The sequence below is a fragment of the Protopterus annectens genome, chromosome 16.part0, assembly GCF_019279795.1.
Source record: "Protopterus annectens isolate FY-2018-M chromosome 16.part0, PAN1.0, whole genome shotgun sequence".
NCBI lineage: Eukaryota > Metazoa > Chordata > Ceratodontiformes > Protopteridae > Protopterus > Protopterus annectens.
In genome coordinates this window covers 584627552-584649332 of record NC_056750.1, presented here as the reverse complement: position 1 = coordinate 584649332, position 21781 = coordinate 584627552, and the positions used below count along the sequence as shown (strand labels likewise).

The 21781-nt window shown below is 44.3% G+C and overlaps 1 protein-coding gene across 1 annotated transcript in view; it reads left to right on the top strand.

Moving 5' to 3' along the window:
* CCHR16.PART0H9orf116 (chromosome chr16.part0 C9orf116 homolog) overlaps positions 1-21227 on the top strand; it is a 156421-nt gene extending 135194 nt beyond the window's left edge. The window contains exon 3 of the mRNA XM_044058599.1: positions 20981-21227. Coding sequence (XP_043914534.1) covers positions 20981-21169 — 189 coding nt within the window. The 3' untranslated portion in view covers positions 21170-21227. The remainder of the gene's footprint in view (positions 1-20980) is intronic.
* Positions 21228-21781: the final 554 nt, after the last annotated feature.

Genomic DNA, 21781 nt, shown 5'->3' with positions numbered 1-21781 from the left:
GACTATTGCAATACAGACGGACAACATGTCAGTGGTCTGGTACCTAAACAAACAATGAGGAACCAAATCATACCCCTTATGTCGAGAGGCCTTGAGAGTATGGCAGTGGGCAATATCCACCCAGCGCTTTCTGATAGCAATGCACATTCTGGGGAGGTCCAATGTGATAGCGGACAAGTTGAGCAGAGCAATACTTTCTCCTCACGAGTGGTCCCTGAAAGAAGTAGTAGCGGAAAGGATATTCCGCAGATGGGGCCAGCCTTGCTGCGACCTCTTTGCAACCCCCACCAACACCAAATTCAGAAACTATTTTGCCCTGTTTCCCAACTCAGGAGATGCCCTAAGGGATGCACTTGTACACAGTTGGCCCCCGGGACTTCTTTATGCTTTTCCCCCATTTCCACTGATACCCAAATTCTTACAGAAAGCTAACACTCTGGGAAGGACCGTTATTTTGATAGCCCTTTACTGGCCTCATCAAATCTGGTTCCCATTTCTGCAGCCTCATCTACTGGAAGAACCATGGTTCCTCGACCCAGTTCCAGATCTTCTGATACATTCATCAGGGGTTCTTCATCCTGCAATTCATACCCTAAAATTGACAGCTTGTCTGCTGCAGTTCCACTAATAGCCAGGTTTCACAATGTATCACCTGCAGCACAGGACACTTTAATTTTGTCTCATAAATCTTCTACTAGGAAACTATACCTTAGCAAGTGGAAAAGATTTTCCGTATGGGTGTCAAATAATAATGTTGATCCATATATGGCTTTGATTTCTTCCATTCTAGAGTTTCTGACTAAACTGTTTCATGAAGGAGCAGCTGCAGCAACCCTGAGAGTTCACTTGGCAGCAATCTCTAATTTTCATATTGGTGATCAACAGACTCCCATCATGTCACATAGACTTTCTAAAGCGTTTCTTAAGGGTACTATTCACTTGAGACCACCTATTAGAATCCGATCTGCTCCATGGAATCTCAAATTTGTGCTTACCCCCCCTTTTGAACCTGCATCATCCTGTGATTTGAAATACCTATCTTGGAAAACCATTTTCCTAGTAGCTATTACTTCCGCTTGAAAGATTTTGGAACTACATGCCTTGGCCATCAAAGCCCCATACTTGATTTTTCATAATGATAGAGTAGCACTAAGAACAAATCCTTCATTCCTACCTAAGGTTTGTTCTGAAATGAATCTCAACCAGACTTATAGCATTACCTGTGTTTTTCCCAAAATATACAAAAAAAAAATGGAACAAGTTGCACAAACTCGATGTTCATAGGCAACTTCGATTCTATTTAGACAGGACTAAGGACTTCAGAAAATCGGATCAACGTTTTGTCTCCTTTTCAGATTCAAAGAAGAGTACTCCGATGGTAAAAACCACTTTATCAAAATGGTTGTCAGATTGTATTTCTTTCACATACAACTCTTCACAGATGACATTAAATCATAATGTCAAGGCTCACTCAACCAGGGCAATTTCCACTTCTTCAGCTTTTCTAGCACGGCTGCATATAGATACCATTTGTGCAGCAGACACATGGTCCTCACCTAATACCTTTATCACTCATTACAAATTAGATAAGGCCTCCAAGGACAGGGCCTCCTTTGGTTCTATGGTTCTGAGGAATATACTTCCATGAGCCACCCAAGGAGATGGTGCTTAGGATGCTGAGAGATTAGTGAGAATCAAGGAGAGATAGAACAACTTCATATAAATAAGTTATGTACTTACTATAATGTTCCATGTGAGTTGTTCATCTCGCCTTCATTCTTACGTCCCACCCACCAACCCCCTGCCTTTAAAGTCTTGAGGACCGGGAAGTTCTAACAAGTCTTAGTGATACTTTGTCCTTAGCTACGGTATTCTTACTTCAATGACTATAGTCTTTAGTTATCAATATGATTGGGCAAACAAGATCTGAGGGAAGCACTTCAGCATTTGACCGAGTCGGAGCCGAGGATCGGCTCTGAACTCATCAGTAAGAATGAAGGCGAGATGAACAACTCAGATGGAATGTTATGGTAAGTACATAACTTCTTTTTATGTACTTAACTATAACTTGGCATCTGTGTTGTCCATTTTCATTCTTCCTCACTGTTGTCTCTTCAGATCTGACATCTGATCTGATTTGGCCGCATTTCCAAGACTTTAGGTTCAGAGTCTTGAACTCCTCCCTCTCCCATCAAACCTTTCCTAACTCCTCAGATCGAGTGTTCTGCACTATATAATAAGTTACATGCCGAAAGAAATAGGAAATATCAAGAAATTTCAGGCCCAAACCATTAATCTATGTGTTCCAAATTCCTCTAGGTACTTCTTGAAGAGACTTAGGCTGGGGGATGGATGGGAGGGATGTGAGGAAGAATGAAAATGGACAACAAATATGTCAAGTTATGATAAGTCCATAACATCTACATCTGATGTTGTCCTTTTTATTCTCCCTCACTGTTAGGTCAGAGTCCCCAGGTAATTAACTCCTGGGTGGCCCTTAAGGAAGGCTATGCCAGAGCACTGGATGCCCTGGTTCTGAAGCCAATGTCCAATTCATAATGTGAGACAAATGTTTGAGTCTTAGACCACATGGCTGCAGCCCATATCTCATCAACTGAAGCCATGGCAGAAAAAGCCGATAAAGTGGCCACGGATCTAGTAGAGTGAGCTTTAGGTGGATGAGGTAATTCAATTTCTTTTTGGGAGTAAAAAGAAATGCAATCAGTCATCCATTTAGTCAAGGTGATCTTGGATACTGCTTGTCCTACGTGATTAGCTGAAAAGGATATAAAGAATTGATCAGATTTTCTGTGCTTTTTTGTCCTGTGCAGATAGAAATGTAACTGTCTATGAACATCAAGAAGATGTAACATATAACTTTTCCATCCTGCCAATTCTTGTATATTCCTCACGGCTATAGCTATTCCTTTGCAGTAGTACCGCTCATTCTAGTAATTCGATAGCTCTTATTGAGGCAATACTGTTTCATTTTTTCTTTCCCTTCTTTATTCCCTGTCTTTTTGCTTTTGTTGTTTCCCACCCCTATCTTTTGTTTTTTCGCTCCTTTTTCTCCTTTTTTTGTTATAGTCATATTGTTATTGTTTGTGTTTCCTTTTATTCATTTATGTTTTATCTTTCTGTGTCTGTGTTTTATGTTTCTGTGTGTGTGTTTTAGCTGTGCCCTCTCCCCTTGTGTTTTCTTGTTCCATGGGCTTCAAGAAGTGTGATTCTGGGTGTGTCATCTCTGCCTCTCCAGTGCCCTGTCCAGTTGTGTGTGTCTGTGCTCACACTTCGTGTATTGCCTATTCTCTTTGTGCAGGATTCTGTGCGTGTCCTGGGTGCTTTGATGAAGCCAGCCCTAACGACAAACTCACAGTCTGCCCTGGGGCCTGGAGTTACCTCCTGAACAGTGGGTGACTGGCGGCTCTGCTGTGCTGTCGCACCTACTCTCGTGCCTGTCTCCAAGCGGAAAGGGCTGCCCATGCTCAACTTAAAAACGCCCGCCTGCCTGCGGAGCTCTCAAACTGAAACCGGGCGGGCAAAAATTCCCCGGTGGCTGCTGCAGCCGGTGCGGCCCGGCCTCAAACCTCATACTCATCGCGGGCTTTACTTGAGCGCCGAGGTCTAGATCCCCTAGCCTCTGGCGGAGCCCGGCTCCCGCTGGAGCCGAATCTTAGCTGCAGCCTACCTCACCTTCATCATCGGTCTAAAGAGATCCATTATCCTCCGGTCTTTACAGATCGCCGTCCCAGTCCCCCATCTCTGTCCTCGGCTTATCGTCACAAAATGAACTCCCGAGAAGGCTGTCCATTGTCACCCCATCCTTTGCAAAAGGGGTGGTTCTCAGACCATGATTTGCACAGGTGGTGAGCTAACAAAACTTCCTCCGAGGCTGACACCAAATTGCCGTGGAATTTGTCAAGTCAGTTCGGCTCCGATTTCGCCCCAGATTACATTCCTCCTCCTCTAGGTCTGCACCGGAGTTGCGCTCCATTGAGAGCCAGACTCCGTCGCTCCGCAGCCCCGATAGAGCTCATCCTTCCATAGCCCCTCGCCTCGCTCCTGGAGGCTTTGTCGGATCTGATCCCGGTTGCGGCCCGTCTCCCCTTCCATTTCGGGAGCTGGCCTCCTTCTCTGATCTCCTCTTCTGAGGGCGGCCCCGGCACGAGGCCTGTCGGCCGATCGGGCCGAGGCATCGGTCGGCTGTGGAGTACAGGCTCTCCCTGGGGCCCTCAGCCCTCGCTCTCTGTTCGGTCTCTCGGCCCTCCTAGGCCTCAGGCCTCGGACAGGGCTGGTACGCCGTGCCCTCACCCTCCTCTGTCAGTGCCTGCCTCCTAGGTCTCTCATCTCAGCCCCCTGCAGGAGAACCCCCTCCCCCGGGCAGACCCAGCCCCTCCTCCCTCCTCCCCTGAGTCTTTCTCTGACCAGGTGCCCTTGTCTCTCCCTGCAAGTCTACCCCATCCAAGACTCCCTGCAAGAGGAAGCACACATCCTCTGCTGTCCCAGACAGAGATCGATGGAATTAGAGACTGCAGGGGGTGAGAGTGTCTCAGTGACTCTGAGCCTCTGTATCTTGCAGACTGACTGGATTAAAGCCAGGGGACCCTGAGTCCTAATCTCTCCTTGATTCTTGAGTGTAATCTTGTGTCCCTTCTCCTGCCCTAGTGACCCCAGGTGTCCCTCCTTTGAACCCTGCAGTTTTTGGTGGCAACAGGGTTACCAACTGCTCCCCTCTCTGTCCCACCGACACCCAGCCCCCTTACCAGTGTAATTTATCCCAAACAGTTCCTGTGGCTTTAGACAACAAAAGGCCCGGCTCCCCACAGGCGGTGGCTGCGGCCACCAAGAAGAAATTATCACTGTCCTCCCGTTCCTGTCCAATCTTAGGACAGGCCTCTAGGCTCAAGAAGCTGGGGTCTCGCCTGTTTCTCATACTCGTCTCCACAGCCCAGAATTACCTATGCCACCAACCTGACCTCACCATTTCCAACCTCATCAACTGATACTGAACTCCTCAGGATGACCCTGCCACCCTAGCTGAGGGGTTACAAATGACTATGAACTTGAGCACAGAAACCCTCTTACGGAACTCCTCCTCGGCGGCAAATGGGTGATCTGCAGATCCTGGCAGTAGAGATGCCACCGCACAGGCTCGCGGGCGGTCAAGGCTGCCCTGATGCGTGAGGTGATCCGGGGGCGGTTTTCTTGTGCCGAGGTGGACGCCTTTGTTTGATGGATCGAGGTATGGAACTTTCAGGTGGGGGGATTGAAGTCCACCCTACTCAGGGAGGAAGGGTCTTTCGTTTGCCAGATCGTAGGGAGTTCCCCCCCCAGGTCTATCCCACCCAGCCTGTGGAGGAAGAGGGGAGGAAGTGGTTATCCAATAATCAGAGGCAGGTCATCTCCGAGACAGGGGGATAGGTTCTAGAGAGCAGAGAGAGCTGGGGCTGACGCCCAGACAGAGAGGGAGAGGAGAAAGAGTCCCAGTGGGTGGCAGAGAGCAGGGAGCCTGAGGGCTGCAGTTCCCCCTGAGGCACCCTGGAGGACGTGGCAGCTCTCCAGAAGCGGGCTGCCCCCCAGTGCCCCCCTTAACATCGGGTCAGATCCTATGTAATCCGCCTTGTAGACATTCCTTCGGTCTACAAATTACAAAAATTCCATAATTCCTTCAACCAAAAGAACCCCTTTATTCCGCTCCAGCACAAGAAAAAAAAGCAGCATTAGAAAAAAAAAAGCCAAAAGAAAAACAAAATGTCCCCAATCAGTCCCACAAAAACCCAAATAACCAAAATCAAAAAGACCAGCAAGGATCCCCCAAAAAAACAGGTTTTCTACCCCAAGCAAAATAAGGGAAATTGTCAATAGATCACATCCAGTCCAAAAAACAGTCAGTCACAAACAGTATATCCTCACGATCTCCGGTCTGGGCTACTTCAGGAATCTCGATGCCAATTAGATCCGCAGGATGCTGTCTTTTATCACATCAAAATGAACCCACCACCAACCGCATGGTCACCGCTCCGGCTTGGGCAGTATCACCAACCACCGGCCCTGCCCTTTCTGGCACCACAGCTCACTCACGCCAGGCGATTCAGATTCTCTATCCATCCTCGCATGGACGGCTCATTTCCCTGTCTAGGGTGTTCAATCAGCTTCTCATATCCAGGGATTTCACTGTAGCCACCATGGGCTTCTCCAGGCATTTCAACACCATTCAACCATTTCCTTTCTAATTTAGTCACAAATTAGAAAAATCTGCCTATTCGTCATACTTACCCTTGGGCACACACTCACAGAGCAGAGGGTTTTAGCACCACAGACCCAGCAGAATTTTTACTCAATTACCCAGTATCCGCGCCAGACTGGTACTCAAACTCTTCCAGTACATGGAGGATCCTCAGGTACTGCTTGCTTAGCACTAGGCCCTTTCAATTCTAGCTGCACATGAGGACCTCCAATTGATAAAACTCCCTCCAATGCACCTTTCATTTTGATAACTCTCGTGCACTCATCAACTGTCACTCAAGTATATAAGAACTCACCCCCCTCAAGGTTCATTCACCTCAACTTCCCCTCTCAGCTGCCACCCCCTAACCAGCTGCAGGAAGACCATATGCCTCCCGATGGGGTGGGTGAGTGCCCAGGGCATAGGGCAAGGGCATCAGGAACCCCCAGAATAGCTGTGCCAGCCGCGTAAATGTCTCTTAGACATGAGCTTAGTGCTTTAATTTGCAAGCGCAACAAGCGACTTGTGTCCCGGACACAAACAAGCGTCAAGTGGAACATATGTCCGTGGTGTGGTACATCACAAACAAAGTTACAGCAGATAGCACCTGTTTAACTAGAAGCACTCTTATCCTTTTCAGCGCGATCTCTTCTCAAGCGTTTTCTGAGTTCAGCAATTTCCAATCCTCAAGCATCATGCACAACAATCAAGATGCCAGCAATCAATGCGGTAAATCAAAATTCTAAGATTTAGAATTTAGAGTGGGATCTTCCCATCTGCGATCTTCTGACTTCTTTTTGCCCAAAACAGCAAGTGTCAAGACTCTTCTTCCTTCTTCCCTCCATCCCAGGCGAGGACAAGAGGTGACTTCCCCCTCGGTCCCCCGGGACTTCTGTATGCTTTTCCCCCTTCCCCTTTTATACTTACTAAAGCCAGCAGCCATCGCCATGAGACCATGAGTGGTTCCCCCCTTACTTTGCCCCTTTTGGATGATGTGGATTCTTCGCCCTCTTTTCCCTGAATCAGCCTTTGGACAGGACCACCAGACCCAACCCATTACCCATCAGTCGCACCGGGGCTCTCATCTCGCCTAAACCCTCACAGCATGGTTTCTTCTCCTTTCCCTTCAAGGCTCATATCTTCTATCTTCATATCTCGGCTCTTCTTGATTCTCTGCCTCTCATAATCTACCCGAAGATTTAAAATTCCTTATAGGAACGTTTTTCCCTTTTGGCATCATGAAATCATTTTATTCCTTTACTGCTTTCTATCAGTATCCATCCTTTTTATTTTTTTCTGCATCAATATTTTAAGTTTAATTGGCTGATCTTCTGCATCAATTTCATGTTGGTGTCAATTTTCAGTTCATCATGTCATAAACTCTGTAAAAGTCCAGAATTCAGCTGTAAATTTCTTCTTCCTCTGTTTCTTATTTTCCCTCAAACCTCCAACCAAAGACCTTTTAAAGACCCTCCGCTTCAATTTGGTTCTCTAACTTGATTCAGCGGATTCATGTTCTCTGAAATTGCTTGAAATTGCTTTCTTTTCTTAGCTTTCTGCTCGAAATTTCGTAAGCACTCCTAACTCATGTCATAGAATGTCATGCAGAACTCCTTCACAATCTAAGCAATTGTCTCTCACGTTTTATCTCACAGGGTATCTTTCCCTTTTCTCAAATCCTCAAACCACAATTTTGATGAAAATTAACCTAAACCATTCTAACCCAAATTCGTTTGAATTAAACATCAGCCAAAAGAGAGCTTTAGCCAATTTTTTTTTTACTTAGACAGAATTACTACTCAGAGGAGTAAACAGAACCAACTATCTCATCTAATCAATCTGAAGTTGGTGTTTCTGTCAAGTGCAGACCCAGTCACTAGTCTTCTCAGTCTCTAAATCTATCAAATTCCTTTCCAATTATCTACAATTACTTTCATCATACAGACCTCATTCTCATTCAGGGCTCAAGACCTCAACCTCATAGTGTAGCTCATTACCAGCATTGCCAGGACAGGTAATGACAGGACTTAATTTGTGCAGCAGCTCCCTGGGCTTCTCATCTCACATTACAAATTGGGATTGGGCATGGTCTGGTCTCCAGAAGCCGCGCTAATTTTGTTTCCACGTGTTCTCAAGAGCCCGTCCGATAGCCCCCAGGATAAGGGTGGGAGGGGGTCCCATCCAGCAAGAGCAAGAATGCGAGATTGACAACAACTAAAATTACAGTGGTCCATAACGTTCCATGTTAGTACTCTTCTTCTTCTTCTTTTCTCTTTCCCCCCTCCTCTCTCCCCCCCCCACTGGACAGACCGACCCCGAATTCTTGTGTTTCTTCCCTTGAAAATTGTTATCCCATTGGAGAATAGTATATTTGCTACCAAGCCAGATCTCGAGATCTAGAGTAGTTAGCATTAGCATTGGGGGATATAGGGGAGCCTGGAATTAGCTCTGAGCTTTTTTTGAGTTTTAGGAGTCGAGGGAGCCGAGGGGGATCGGCTCCCCATCCAACAAAAGAAGGAAGAAAGAAGACAACTAACATGGAACGTTATGGTAGGTACATAACTTCTTATTCTCCTTTGTTTGAATAATTTGGAAAGAAAACCAGTAACTGAATGGACTGGTTAATACTGGATTCTGTTGCTACTTTAGACATAAAAGAGGGTTTAGTTCTTAGAGAAACTCTTTGTGAAAAATGATGTCAGGAGGTTTGGTTGATAGGGCTTGCAATTCTGATACTCTTCTGGCTAAAGTGATGGCTACTAAAAATATTGTTTTCCAGGAAAGAAATTTCAAGTCACAACTGTCGGCTGGTTTAAAGGGCTTCTGAGTAATGCCTCAAAAGACAACTGTAAGATCCCAAAGGGGAGAAGGGTATTTTATTGGTGGTCTTAGTAAGAAGATACCGCTCATGAAAGCCTTGCATAATCTTGATGAAAAAATAGAAGATCATCCCTTTCCTGAATGAAAACTAGAAATAGCAGCCAGTTATAAGTTTATGGTAAAGAAACTGGCACCTTCATGAAAAAGTGAACTCAGAAAAAGGACCATAGCTGACGTAGGAGCTGACAATGGGTTAATATTTTCAGTTGAAGCCCAAATCGAAAAACCTTTCCCCTTACTGTTATAGACTTTTTTTTGTGGAAGCCTTCTGGGAGGCCAAGATTATGTCATGCACTAGGGAAACTAGCCTGGACTTTCTTACAATCACTAGAAGTAGAGAAACCATGTGGTCATTCTTAGGGTGTGTAGACTGTGCTGATGATGTTTTGATGGGTGAGAAATAAGGTCCTCACTGGGATCCAGTATCGATGGGGGATACTTGAGGTGAGACCATAGGAAGTGGAACCATACCTGATGAGGCCAGAAGGGGGCAATGAGGATTACTGAGCTCTTCAGCTTGCTCGCTTTCTGTAGAAATCTTGGGATCAAGGGTAGAGGGGGGTAAGCATAAAGGAGGTCCAGGGCAAATCGTACACTAGAGCATCCCTTGGTAACTTCCCCCCTGAGGGGAATCAAAGCGAAGTACTTGCTGCATTTGTTGTTTTGGGGAGAAGTGAAAAGGTAGCAAAAAGGCTGTCCCCAATGGCTGAAAATCTTGTTTGGTACTGATTGATTGAGGGACCATTTATCAGGACTGAGAATGGACCTGCTGAGGCTGTCTGCTAATACATTGCTGTCCCTGTAAATGTTAGCTGCAATTAGAAAGTGGCTTGAAGAGATTGCCCATTCCCAAACTCTCATGGCGTCTCTGCATAATGGGTAAGACCAGGTTCCTCCTTGTTTGTTTATGTACCAGACCACTAACGTCTGCATGAATTGCAATAGTCCCCAGAGGGAAGAAATCCTGAAAGGCCTGCAATGTTAGAAGGACTGCTCTCATCTCTACGACACTGATATACAGCTTGGTCTCGTAGGGGGACCACTTGTCTTGGACCATCTTTCCCTGAAAATGGCCCCCTACCACAATTAGGAAGCATCCATGGTCATTGTGGCTACTGGGAGGGAGGAGAATGGCCTGCCCAGAGATAGATCGCTTGACTGCATCCACCACTGGAGATAGTTTCTGCAGCCTGGAGTTTGTTTGACAGGAGCAGACACAGACTGTTAAAGAAGGGACCACTAATCAGCCAGGGTCCATTGAAGAACTTGCATTAAAAATCTTGCCAATAGTAATAGGATGATGGCCACTGACACAGATCCCAGTGCTCTGAGAACTAACTTGGCTGGTCCAGATGGAAGGTCTAATAAGTCCTGGACTTGCTGTCTCAGAGAAATTATGCGATGTAGAGGCAACAAAACTATTTGTGCTGAAGTGTTCAGTTGCATTCCTATAAATTCTAGATTCTGCATAGGAGTCACTTTCAGATTTATTGAAATGCCCAGGGAATTGAAGATCTGGACTCAGTAATCCCTGGCTTGAATTAGTTGATGCCTTGTTGGTGAAGTAAGGAGCCAATCATCCAAATATGGAATCACCTGGAATCCTTTTAGCCTCAGGTAAGCCACAACGACTGCCATACATTTGGTAAACTCCCAGGGGGGCTATGGTGAGTCCAAAGGGCAGCTCTCTGAATTGGTAATGACTGGCTGCAGCTAAAAGCCCAAGTGTCCCCTGGAGCATTTGCTCATTTTGATAGGATAATACACATCCTGGAGATCTAAGGAGCAAATCCAATCGTCCATGCATAGATGAGGCAGAATGGACTGAACCGTAACCATTTGGAACAGTGACTTCTTGACATACAGGCTCAGGCTGCTGAGATCCAGTAGTGGGCTTAGGTCCTCTATTTTCTTTGGCACTAAAAGGAAGCATGAATAAGTTCCGTATCCTACTTGTTTAGTTAAGACCTCTTGGATGACTTTTTTCTAGAAGTTTTTAATCTTCTTGAATGACAAACTCCCACTGACAGTGTGGCACATTGGGGAGTATCTTCCTGGGGCTTGAAGTTGAAGGGGAAAAGGGAATGTAGTAATCTCTGGGTATTATTTTTAGCACACAGGCATTGTTTTTTATACTTGTCCAGGGATCTAGGGGCAGGGCTAGATGTCCCAATTGCCTCCAGAGATGGACAGTCAGGCAGTACTTCAGAAGTGTTGACAGGGCTTATTGGGAAAAGGTTCCCTGAAGTCCTAATTTTGTTTGGATCCCTCCACCTCTAGGGTGGCATCTACCACTGAAACCTCCTCCTCTGCCTCTGGAGGAAGTATCCCCACGTGGATCCTGGAAAAGCCCTTGAGATTTCCTGAACCAAGTCTTCATCCCACCCCTTTCATTCCTTGAGAAGGTTTTCTGGGGGGGTAGGAAACTTGATCTCCAAAGCAGACAACGTCTTTCCATCCTTCTCACTGTGGGCAAGCATTTCTTTTTTACAGGTGGTCCAAATAAAGAGGAACCATTAAAGGAGGCATTGTCCTTATGGCTATGCCTGCACCAGCTGCTTGTGAGGTGCCTTCTGCAGAGTGCAAAATCAGCCTCACTGAGGAATTTGCAAGGGAAGATGTTGTTGACAATTAGGAAGAAACCTTTTTAAGGTCCTCCTCTGACAATGTCTCTCTGAGACAGCTGTTTAACTCTTTATCCAAATCTCTCTGCAAGTGTGTAAAATGTGCCAAGTAGTTCAGTGCTCTCAGCGTGAAGGTGGCTGAGGCATAAATGCACTTTCAAGGTCTGTCCAATGCCTGAGACTCCTGTTTAGGAGATGAACAGAGCAGCTTTGTTCGGCAAGCTCCTTTTTGTGACTGCTGACAATAATGGCATCAACTGGGACACCTTTACTCCAATGTAAGCAGTCGGCAGATGGACTAAGGAACTTATCCTGACATTTTGGGATTGGCATGACTGTGTCTGGCTCCTTCCAAGCCCAGATGGAAATTAAGTCAATGAGTTCATCTATCTGGGGACTCATCAAGGACGTAGACAGGCCCGCCCTGAAAGTCTCCAGGAACACAGATTCCTCAGAAGGATTTTTGGAAGGACCACCCACCTTTTTGCCTCAAGAGTTCAAGAATGTCTGCAAAGGAGACATTGTCAGGTGGTGAGTGGGGGAATCATTCTCCTTCACCAAAATCGGTGTCCTCTGTTAAGGACTCAAATGGGGAGTCTAAGTGCCTCCTCTTGCACTTTTTCTTATGAGGGGACCTCCTCTGTGGGGTGCTCAAGATGGAATGGAGAAAGCAGAACCCCATCTGTATATGAGCCTTGAAGAACCTCTGCAACATCCTGTCCATATTGGAGTCAGAAAAACTCCAAGAAGACCTGGAGAAAGAAACTGTGTGGAAGGCTGGCTAGATTTGCATGGTGTTCTCAGTATCTGAGCTGGGGGAACTAGAGACACCAGTTTAATATGTAGTACCAGAGTAAGGCTCCAAACTTTCGTATCTGATGCCTTAGGATCCGAGGTTGTCCTGTTCGGAGTGGAAGAACCGGAAATACGAAGAGCGTCTGTTGGGTTTGAGGAAGTCCTTGGATCTGAAATATTTTTTGATTTGCTTTGATCTGAAGAGGCTTTCCGATCCAAAGAAGGTCTTGTTTTGTTGGGATCCAGAGAGATTTTCAGATCCATAAATGGTTTAGTCTGGGTCAGATCCAAGGATATTAGATCTGACAACCTTGGTCTGTTTTCCTGATGTTCTTGCAAAGCCCTTGAGTTGGCAGAGAGGACTCGCCGCTTGAGTTCCTTGGAACTGGAAGGCTTTGAGGGGGTTTCAGCCCCAGATGAAGTCAACAATCCTTTTAGAATCAATTTATTCCACCTGTCTGAGAGGGCCCTTGGATTAAAGGCTGCACAGATTTGGCAGTCTGCATCTAAATGACTGTGTCCCAAGCAACAGACACACTTCTTGTGGGCATCAGAATTTGGAATTTTATGCCCATATGAAGTGCATCTTTTAAAGCCTGTAGGTATGTCAGATGTAATCAGATACACAGGTAGAATTTATAATACAGACGTACTTCTAAACTAGCTAAACAGCAAAGCTATTAAGAGAAAAAGTTTTTATTTTTTTATTTTAATTTTTTTAATTTAACTAATTAAAGAGAGAAAGGTGCCAATGGCACCAGAAGGAAAGCAAAAAGAGAAAGGGGGAGAGGCAGCTGTCCCTAACACCTGCGGGGGAAAAAAACTTTAAGGAGGAGAGGATAAAAAAAGTTAAATAGTAAAAAGTTCTAAACAAAGAAAGATCTTAAAGAAGTAGGAAATTTAAAACCTATTACTTATTTCTATACAGTTAACACCCAAGACTCTGAACCACTTCTTGACACATTGGCGGCTTAAGAGATCTTAGGAGTTTGGGAAGGTATGATGCATTATGGAAGATAGAGGAGCTCGAGACTCAGATCCTAAAGTCTTGGAAATGTGGCCAAATTGGATCTGACGTCGGATATGCAGACTCAACAGTTAGGGAGAATGAAAAGGGCAACATCAGATAAACTGCTTTAAATAACCTAGTTTTTTCCATTGCACAGGTCACTAATCATTGACTGCAGTGTGTATATGATTTTATTGATACATGTTGTAGAGCTAAGGCCACTGGTACTGTTTTAAGGAAGTTTGCTTGGCTGCATTCTCAGAACATCACAGATAATTTGAAATGAGATTTTAAATTCTCCCTTACATAGAGATTTAGTATTTGGCCCTTGTGCTGCAGAGGTGACCAAAAAGTGTGACGAAGGGTGCAAGCTGGTCCAGGGAATCTGGAAGATTTTTCGCCCCTCCTTTTCCAAATTGCCCAAAGGATTTTCTTTCCCCCCATCCAATTTTAGAAAAAAAAATACACATTATCAAAAGAATTCAGGTAAAAAAGAAGTTATGTACTCACCATAACGTTCCATGTTTGTAGTCCATCTTGCATTTCATTCTTACATATGGGTTTGGAGTCGATTACAAAGCTCAAAGTCTCTCAGCTGGCTCGTGACAAGGTAGGTATCCCATAGTGCACTTGTAAGAATCCCCAGATCTTGTTTGCTGCTGTCTAAAAAAGTGATAGAAGGTATTTCCACAAGGAAGATAGATACTATCTTGTCTCCAGATCCTTCAAGGCTACATGGACGGGGGTAGTTTGGTGGGTTCGTAAGAATGAAGGGTGAGATGGGCTACAAACATGTAACATGATGGTGAGTACATACCTTCTTTATGTTCTGTAGTCCTATCTTGCCTTCATTCTTACATATGGGACAGCATCCCTAGCATCTTTTTCACAGGTGGCTCATGGGAATATACTCCTAAGAACCATGTAACCAAAGGAGGCTCTACCCCTGGAGGCCAAATCCAATTTGTAATGACTAATAATGGTAAGAGGGGTAGCCCAAGTTGCTGCTGCACATATACTGTTAATTGGAACTCTGGCTTGAAAGCCAGCAGATGTGGATACGGATGTAGTAGAATGAGTTTTAATTTTAAATGAGAGTTCTTTGCCATTAGAAGAGTAAATAAAAGATATACAATTTGAAATCCAATTTGATAATGTTATCTTAGAGACTGGCATACCTCTTCTTGTCTCATAAAAAGATACAAACAATTGGTCTGATCTCCTAAGCTCATTGGGTCTATGTAGATAGAACCTTAACTGTGTAAGAATCTGTTTTTTTGCCATGCCCAAATAGAAAATCTTTTCCATTTGCTAGTGTATAATTTTCTCGTAAAAGGCTTGTGAGAAGACGTGAGGATGTGTGTAACTGCAGGGGAGAAATCATGAAGCCTGACTAGGGATGGAAGTGGAGCAGCCACGGTGTCAAGTTGAGGGTGTGAAGACAGAGGTGGAAGGTGCCTGACATGTATCAGAAGGTCTGGTACTGGGTCCAGAGACCATGGATCGTCCAGAAGGTGAGGCCTGAGAGAGGGGAACCAAATCTGATGAGGCCAGTAAGGGTGATATGAATCATTATGCTTCCCAAGGTCTTTGCTTTCTGGATCACTTTTGATATTAGCAGAAAGGGAGGCAATGCATAAAGAAGTCCCGAGGACCAATTGTGAACAAGTGTGTCTCTCAGTGTCTCCCCCGGGGGGGGGGGGATAAGGGAGAAGTAGCTGCTGCATTTGGCGTTGATTGGCCTGGCAAACAGATCGCAGCAAGGCTGTCCCCATTTGTGGAAAATCTGATCCACGACTTTCTGATTCAGAGACCACTTGTGAGGCATCAAGATTGTCCTGCTGAGCTTGTCGGCTATCACAGTGGTTATCTCCGGGATATGTGTTGCAACTAGAAAGTGCTGGAAAGATATCACCCACTGCCAAACACAAAGAGCCTCTCGACATAGGGGGTAGGATCCGGTTCCTCCTTGTTTGTTTATATACCATACCACTGACATATTGTCTGATTGAATTGCTATTGTCCCTAGAGGAAGAAAGTCATGAAGTGCTTGCAACGCTAGTAGCACTGCTCTCATCTCTAGGACAGTGATATGCAAGTGAGCCTTGTGTTCTTGTCATGTGCCTTGGACTGTTCTGCCTAGATAATGCCCCCCCCCCCAATCTGGGAGGCATCCGTGGTCACAGTAGCAACGGGTTGGCGAGGAATGAATGGTGTCTTTATCATTAGTTGACTGGACTGGATCCGCCAACGAAGGTCTTTTTTGCAAGAATCCATTACCAAAATAAGATGAGACAGAGGCAGTTGTTGAACAGACCACTGGGAAAAGAGCAGCCATTAATGGATTCTCATATGTAGTCTGGCTAGTGGAACTAGAGTTATAGCAGAAGCCATGGTTCCTAGAAGTTTGAGCACTGTCTTCGCTTTGACTTTGTGTTGTGGGAGTAGACTGTATATCTGTTGTCTTAGATTTTGTATTCTGTCTGCAGGAAGGCGAGCCATCATGGTGACTGTGTCTATTTCTGCATTTCTGCACCTATAAAAGTCATATATTGAGAGGGCAACAAGGCAGACTTTTCCCAATTTATAGTAATCCCTAGCTAAGTGCAGACTTGGATGGTTGAATCTCTGGCTTGTAGAAGTAGGTGCTTGGTGGTGGCAGTAAGGAGCCAGTCATCCAGGTACAGAAACACTTGGAATCCAAGACGTCTCAAGTGAGCAATTACTACCGCTATGCATTTGGTGAACACCCTGGGGTTATGGTGAGACCAAAGGGCAGAGCACAAAATTGGTAATGACTGGCTCCCAGCTGGAAGCGTAAATGACTCCTCGATGCTCTGTCCATTTTTATGTGGTAGTACGCATCTTGGAGGTCTATGGAGCACATCCAGTTGTCTTTCCCTAAACTGCATATAGACTGCAGTGTTACCATTTGGAACTTGGACTTCTTCACTGATTCATTTAATTTTATGAGATCCAAGATGGGCCTCCAGTCCCCTGTTCGTTTTGGCACTAAAAAGAATCTGGAGTAAGTTTTGAATCCTATCTGGTCTGCGAAGATGGTTTAGATGACTCTCTTTTGAAGCAACTTTTGAACTTCTATAGTTGCTTGATCCCTGTGATTGGGAGGAACATCTGGGATTTTCTTGGTGGGATGAGATGGAAAAGAGAAGGGTATGAAGTATTCTCTGGAAATTATTCTTTGTACCCACTTGTCTTGGGTGATGTCATGCCAGGCTTCTGGATACAAAGATAAGTGACCTCCAACTGGCTCCAGAGAAGCACAGACGGGCCCCACTTCAGGAGCGCTGATAGGGACATCCACGAAAGGAATTGCGGCCACCCTGGTTTTGCAGACCTCCCCTGCCTCTAGGGCGATGTCTACCATTACTTCCTCCTCCTCTGCCTCTGAAGGAGGAATCACCTTGTGTGTCCGGGAAAAATCTCTGAGATTTCTTGAACCACATTTTCCCACCTCTCTGACCTTTAGGGTATGGTCTAGAAGGGATGGCAAAACGTACTCCCACGGCAGAGAGAGCTTTCCCTTCCTGCTCACACCTGGCAAGTACATCTTTTACCTTTGGTCCAGAGAGAAAGCGTCAAAGGAGGCATTGGTAAATGTAGATTTGAAGGGCTCCGCAAAGTTACTTAAGCACATTCAGGAGTGCCTCCTAAGAGAAACTCCTGAACCCGCTGCCCTACTAGCTCGATCTGCTGCATAAGATATCAGCCTCATGGAGGAGTTAACAATGGAGTTTAAGGTAAACAACCTTCTCAGGGACTCCTTCAGCTAAGGTACCTTGGAGAGTATCTCCTAGCTCCTTTAGGAGATCTCTTTGAAGCCTAGTAAAATGGGTGAGGTAATTCAGTGATCTGAGTGTAAAAGCCGCTGAAGAGAAGATATGCTTCCCGTATCTATCCATCATTCGAGACTCCTTGTTCGGTGGATGGACAGATGAGGAAGTTTCCTCTAGTTCCTTCTTTGTGGCTGCTGCCACCACCATGGCATCTACAGGCACACCTTTAGTCAAAAACTCTTTCTCTTTGGGGGCTGAAAGAAATTTGTTGGGCCTTCTGGGGACTAGTTCCACGGCATCAGGAGTTTCCCCACACCTTTCGACTGACTAAATCTAAGAGCTCATTGAAAGGTGGAGACACCCAAGAGGCTGAAGGTTGAGACCCGAAAGCCTTCAGGTACACTGACTCCTCATCAGAAGGGGTGACAGTGGGCCAGCCACCTCTCTGTTTCAGGATCTCTAGGATATCTATGAAGGAGATATCATCAGAGGATGACCTAGGGGACCCTTCTGACTCCTCCAGGTCAGTGTCAGAGGTGATGGACTTATCAGGGGGAGTGTACATGCTTCCTCTTGCAAGTTCTATTCTGAGGAGACGCCTCAGAAGGGTATTCTGGGGAGGTCTCAGAAGACTGGGGGCCACCCAATGGGGGCTCCTAAGGCTGCGGGTCTCTGCTGTCAAGAGGAGAGATGGTGCTGAGACAGAGGTCGGAGCTTAAGGGGGAACAGCATCGGTACCCTTGTGTGGAGATGAAGACCGAGATAGCACACTCCATCATCTCAAAGGCAGATCTCTTTGGCTCCAAGGACAACCCAGGTCCGAGGAAGCGGAAGTAGCCCTCAGCTCCACAGCCATCGGCTCTGAAACAGATGTAGGATCCGAGCTCAACTGTGCCGATGCACCGAGGGGTAAGCTCAGAACCGAGGAAGTTCGGGTCCAAGCGTCCTTGTCGGGGCTGACTGGTGAGCTTCGGCTCCCAGGCACCAAGGACAGCACCAAAGGTGTCGGAGCGGAACTCGGCTCCGAAACAGACAAAAGAAGTGCTGGAACTGACGGTTCCACAACAAGTGGCACCGATAGCTCTGGCTCCAAAGGACCAACATGGCTCAGAGGAGGAATGGAAGCAGGGAGTATGGCCTTAGATGGCTCCGGAATCGACTGGGTTGGAGCCGGCAACAAATTAGCTAGCGACTACGTCTTCAAGAGTCTAAGCACTACTCTCTCTACATCCTCTTCAGAAAGACTCTTGGAGGATCTAGAAGACAAGGTAGGTGATCTAGCTCTCTGCACAATCGGAGACCGTCAATAATTCTCTAGACCAGCAACGAGGTAAGTGTTCAGTAGTCCGCTCCGAAAAAGTTGGTGCCGATACTAGAGTGTCGATGTTGATAACCTTGACTGGCTCCGAGGACAGTGGAGCCGAAAAGGTAGAAGGTTTGTCCAATTTTGAAATTTTTTGTGGAGGTCCAGATAAAATAGTCGGTCAATAAGTTTTCAACAACAACTTCACAAATTTTCAAAAAACACACTACTAATTTACTATCTATATTAACAACGACTAGGCTATTTATACTAAGCTGCTACTAATATCAAAAAACGATCAATAAAAGCAATAATAATGAAGAAAATCCAACTTAGCCATGGCCAAGAAAGAAAGCACTTCTGAACTCGTAGACGCGGCAAATGAGATCTGGGGATTCTTACCAGTACACTATGGGATACTTACATTGCCACAAGCCAACTGAGAGACTTTGAGCTTTGTAATCGGCTGAGTCGGAGCCGATGATCGGCTCCGAGCCCATATGTAAGAATGAAGGCGAGATGGGACTACAGTACATCAGATATTTAAGGGGAAGTGGCAAGGGCGTTCCAAAAAAAAAATCAAATCTCCCGCAACCAAGGGCAGTCCAACAAGTCTGAATGACTATTAAAAACACCTTGTGATCCCCTTCCACCCTGGCCCTTATTCTCTTCCAGAAAGTCTGAACCTCCATTTTTCTCTTTGGCAACAGATTGTTTTGGACAAATGGATTCTGAAAATCATTCAACAGGGTTACAGATGGCAGTGAGAGAAAATTCATCCTTTGCAGAGGGTCATTCCTCATTTTGCAGATCAGTCTCTTTTGTTTCATCCATTTTGGATGTGATCACTAAAAGGGGTGGCTTGGAAAATGATCCATTCAGGAGTTACAATCATCAGAAGAGGTGGTGGAATATTAATTTAAGATGTAAATTAGACCTGTGAAGGAAAAGTATAAAGAAAATAAAGTTCTATTTAACATAATCCTCCTTGCCCCTCTCCTTACTAATATGTGCTAACCCTGCCCCTAACCCCAGGCCTACACCTTACCTAATGAACAAACACCACCACTTTTCAAAGTATGTCTGAAGTAAGTGGTAGGGCTTATGTTAACCAACTGCCAAAGGATATTGATTGTTTTCCTTTTGTCACTAGTTGTAGTTTCAATGCTTTGTATTTTTGATACGTATATTTTCAACATGGTGGCATCGATCTCCTGTGTTTCAATGTTTGTGCACATCAGCAGTGTCATGCACTCAAATTTATGTATATTATATATTTAGAGAGAGTGAGATAGATGGCTTGCATGTCTGCATTCTTTAGTTTGCACATAATGTTAACAGTTGTGTTTTGGCTGTCACAAATCATCATATATATTGGTGGTCAAGTGAAGGAGTTATGTGAAAGACCTGAAAGTTTGTGGTCTTTGTTTTTAATTAATTAATTAGAAAAAGACACTTTTTGTTTCCTTCTTGATCTGTTTAGTTTTAGTCATATGGGCTGGGTAAGTATGTTGTCCACATGCAGGTATCAACATAACGTGTCGATATTCTTGCATGTTGAGATTTCCAATACACCTGTGTTTGTATGTGTGTGTTGTGTGATTTATTGCTGGACACATTTCAGGACACAGTGAAACACTGGTGTTTTTCATCAGTGGTACAATTAGTTGCATTATGTATCAGCTGAAGTTCATTAGATCGACCGTTAACATAATTAACAAGCTTTTCCCTTTTCTTTGAGTTTGTACAACTCTGGAGTCAGTGCATTTAATTTTTTGGTGGGAGGGCACCCACATAAAAGTTGTTTTTTATGTTTTACTTTTGGTAATCACAAATATAACCTATTAGTTTAAATTTGCAAATATGTTTTTTGATGAATTTAGTGCTGGTTAATGGTAATCTCTTATGAGTTTGTTTAATGTTTTGTGTTTTGAAAAAAAACTTGCCATCGATTATTCATTATAAACTTATTTCTCTCTCTCTTTGTGTGTATATATATATATATATATATATATATATATAGATATATATATATTCATATTTATGCATTTGCATGTTTGTATATACACAAGTTCTAGCTTTCAGACTTTTAAATTGTAGAGTTAGAGTTTTACCAAGGATGACATTTTATACTTTTTCTACCATTTAATACATATCTGTGATTTGGAAGTTAACACAATATACTTTTTATATAGATATATTGTTTTCAAGGTAAAATAACACTGTATAGTGTAAAACATAATGGTATCAAGTTTGTAAAGAACTGTGCATTTATATTTAATGGTTGAAGCAAACTACTGTTTTTCAAAATAGTTTTAATTCCATTTATTTTACGTTCTTTTTCAGACTACGTTCAGGGGAATGTCACAAACGTTCACTAGCCATCTAGGAAAGTTTGGAATGCATAGAAACAACGGATTTAATACACATACAGAGAAAAGCTATGTCAGTGGCCCAGACAATCTCATCACCTATCACGACAGACTGAACTTTCATAACTGTTACAATGTTAGTGGTCCATCCTTCACTGCCTGATCTTTACTGAAATGTTAAGACACCATTAAATTGCATATTAAATAAATTTCATAAATCACGTCTGCTGCTATTATTTCTAAAGTATTCATATCATGTTAGCAAATATTTTTTGTGAATCATCTTTCTGGTTAGTAAACTATGAAGTTCTTCCTACAATAACAAATGGTCAGTGAAACTGAATCATGTATTTTTTTTATGAAATTTGGCATGCATGCCTTCATTTCCTTGTGTAGCTAGCAAAATATTGTATTGATATGAGAAGTGTACACATCTTAATGCAAGATAAATTACTTTGCATTAATACTTAAGTAAGAAACTTTAAGTGTGGACCATGCCATTTGCATTTCTGAGTCACCACATTTCTGTTTATTTGTTTCACATACAGCACTTCATTTTTTTGATGGGCAAAATGGGCCATTCAACTCTGGGCAATAAGGTGCCTCAGCAGTTAAGTTTCTAGTCTCACCCTTCCAGGGTCTGGAGTACAGCCATGAGTTAATTTGCTATCTTTGTGAAGTTTGCATGTCCTCTCCGTGTCTAAATGTAGTTTCTCTGGGTACTGTAGTTTTCACCTTTGAAAATATGCTAGCTGACTGTCTGTTCATATATATA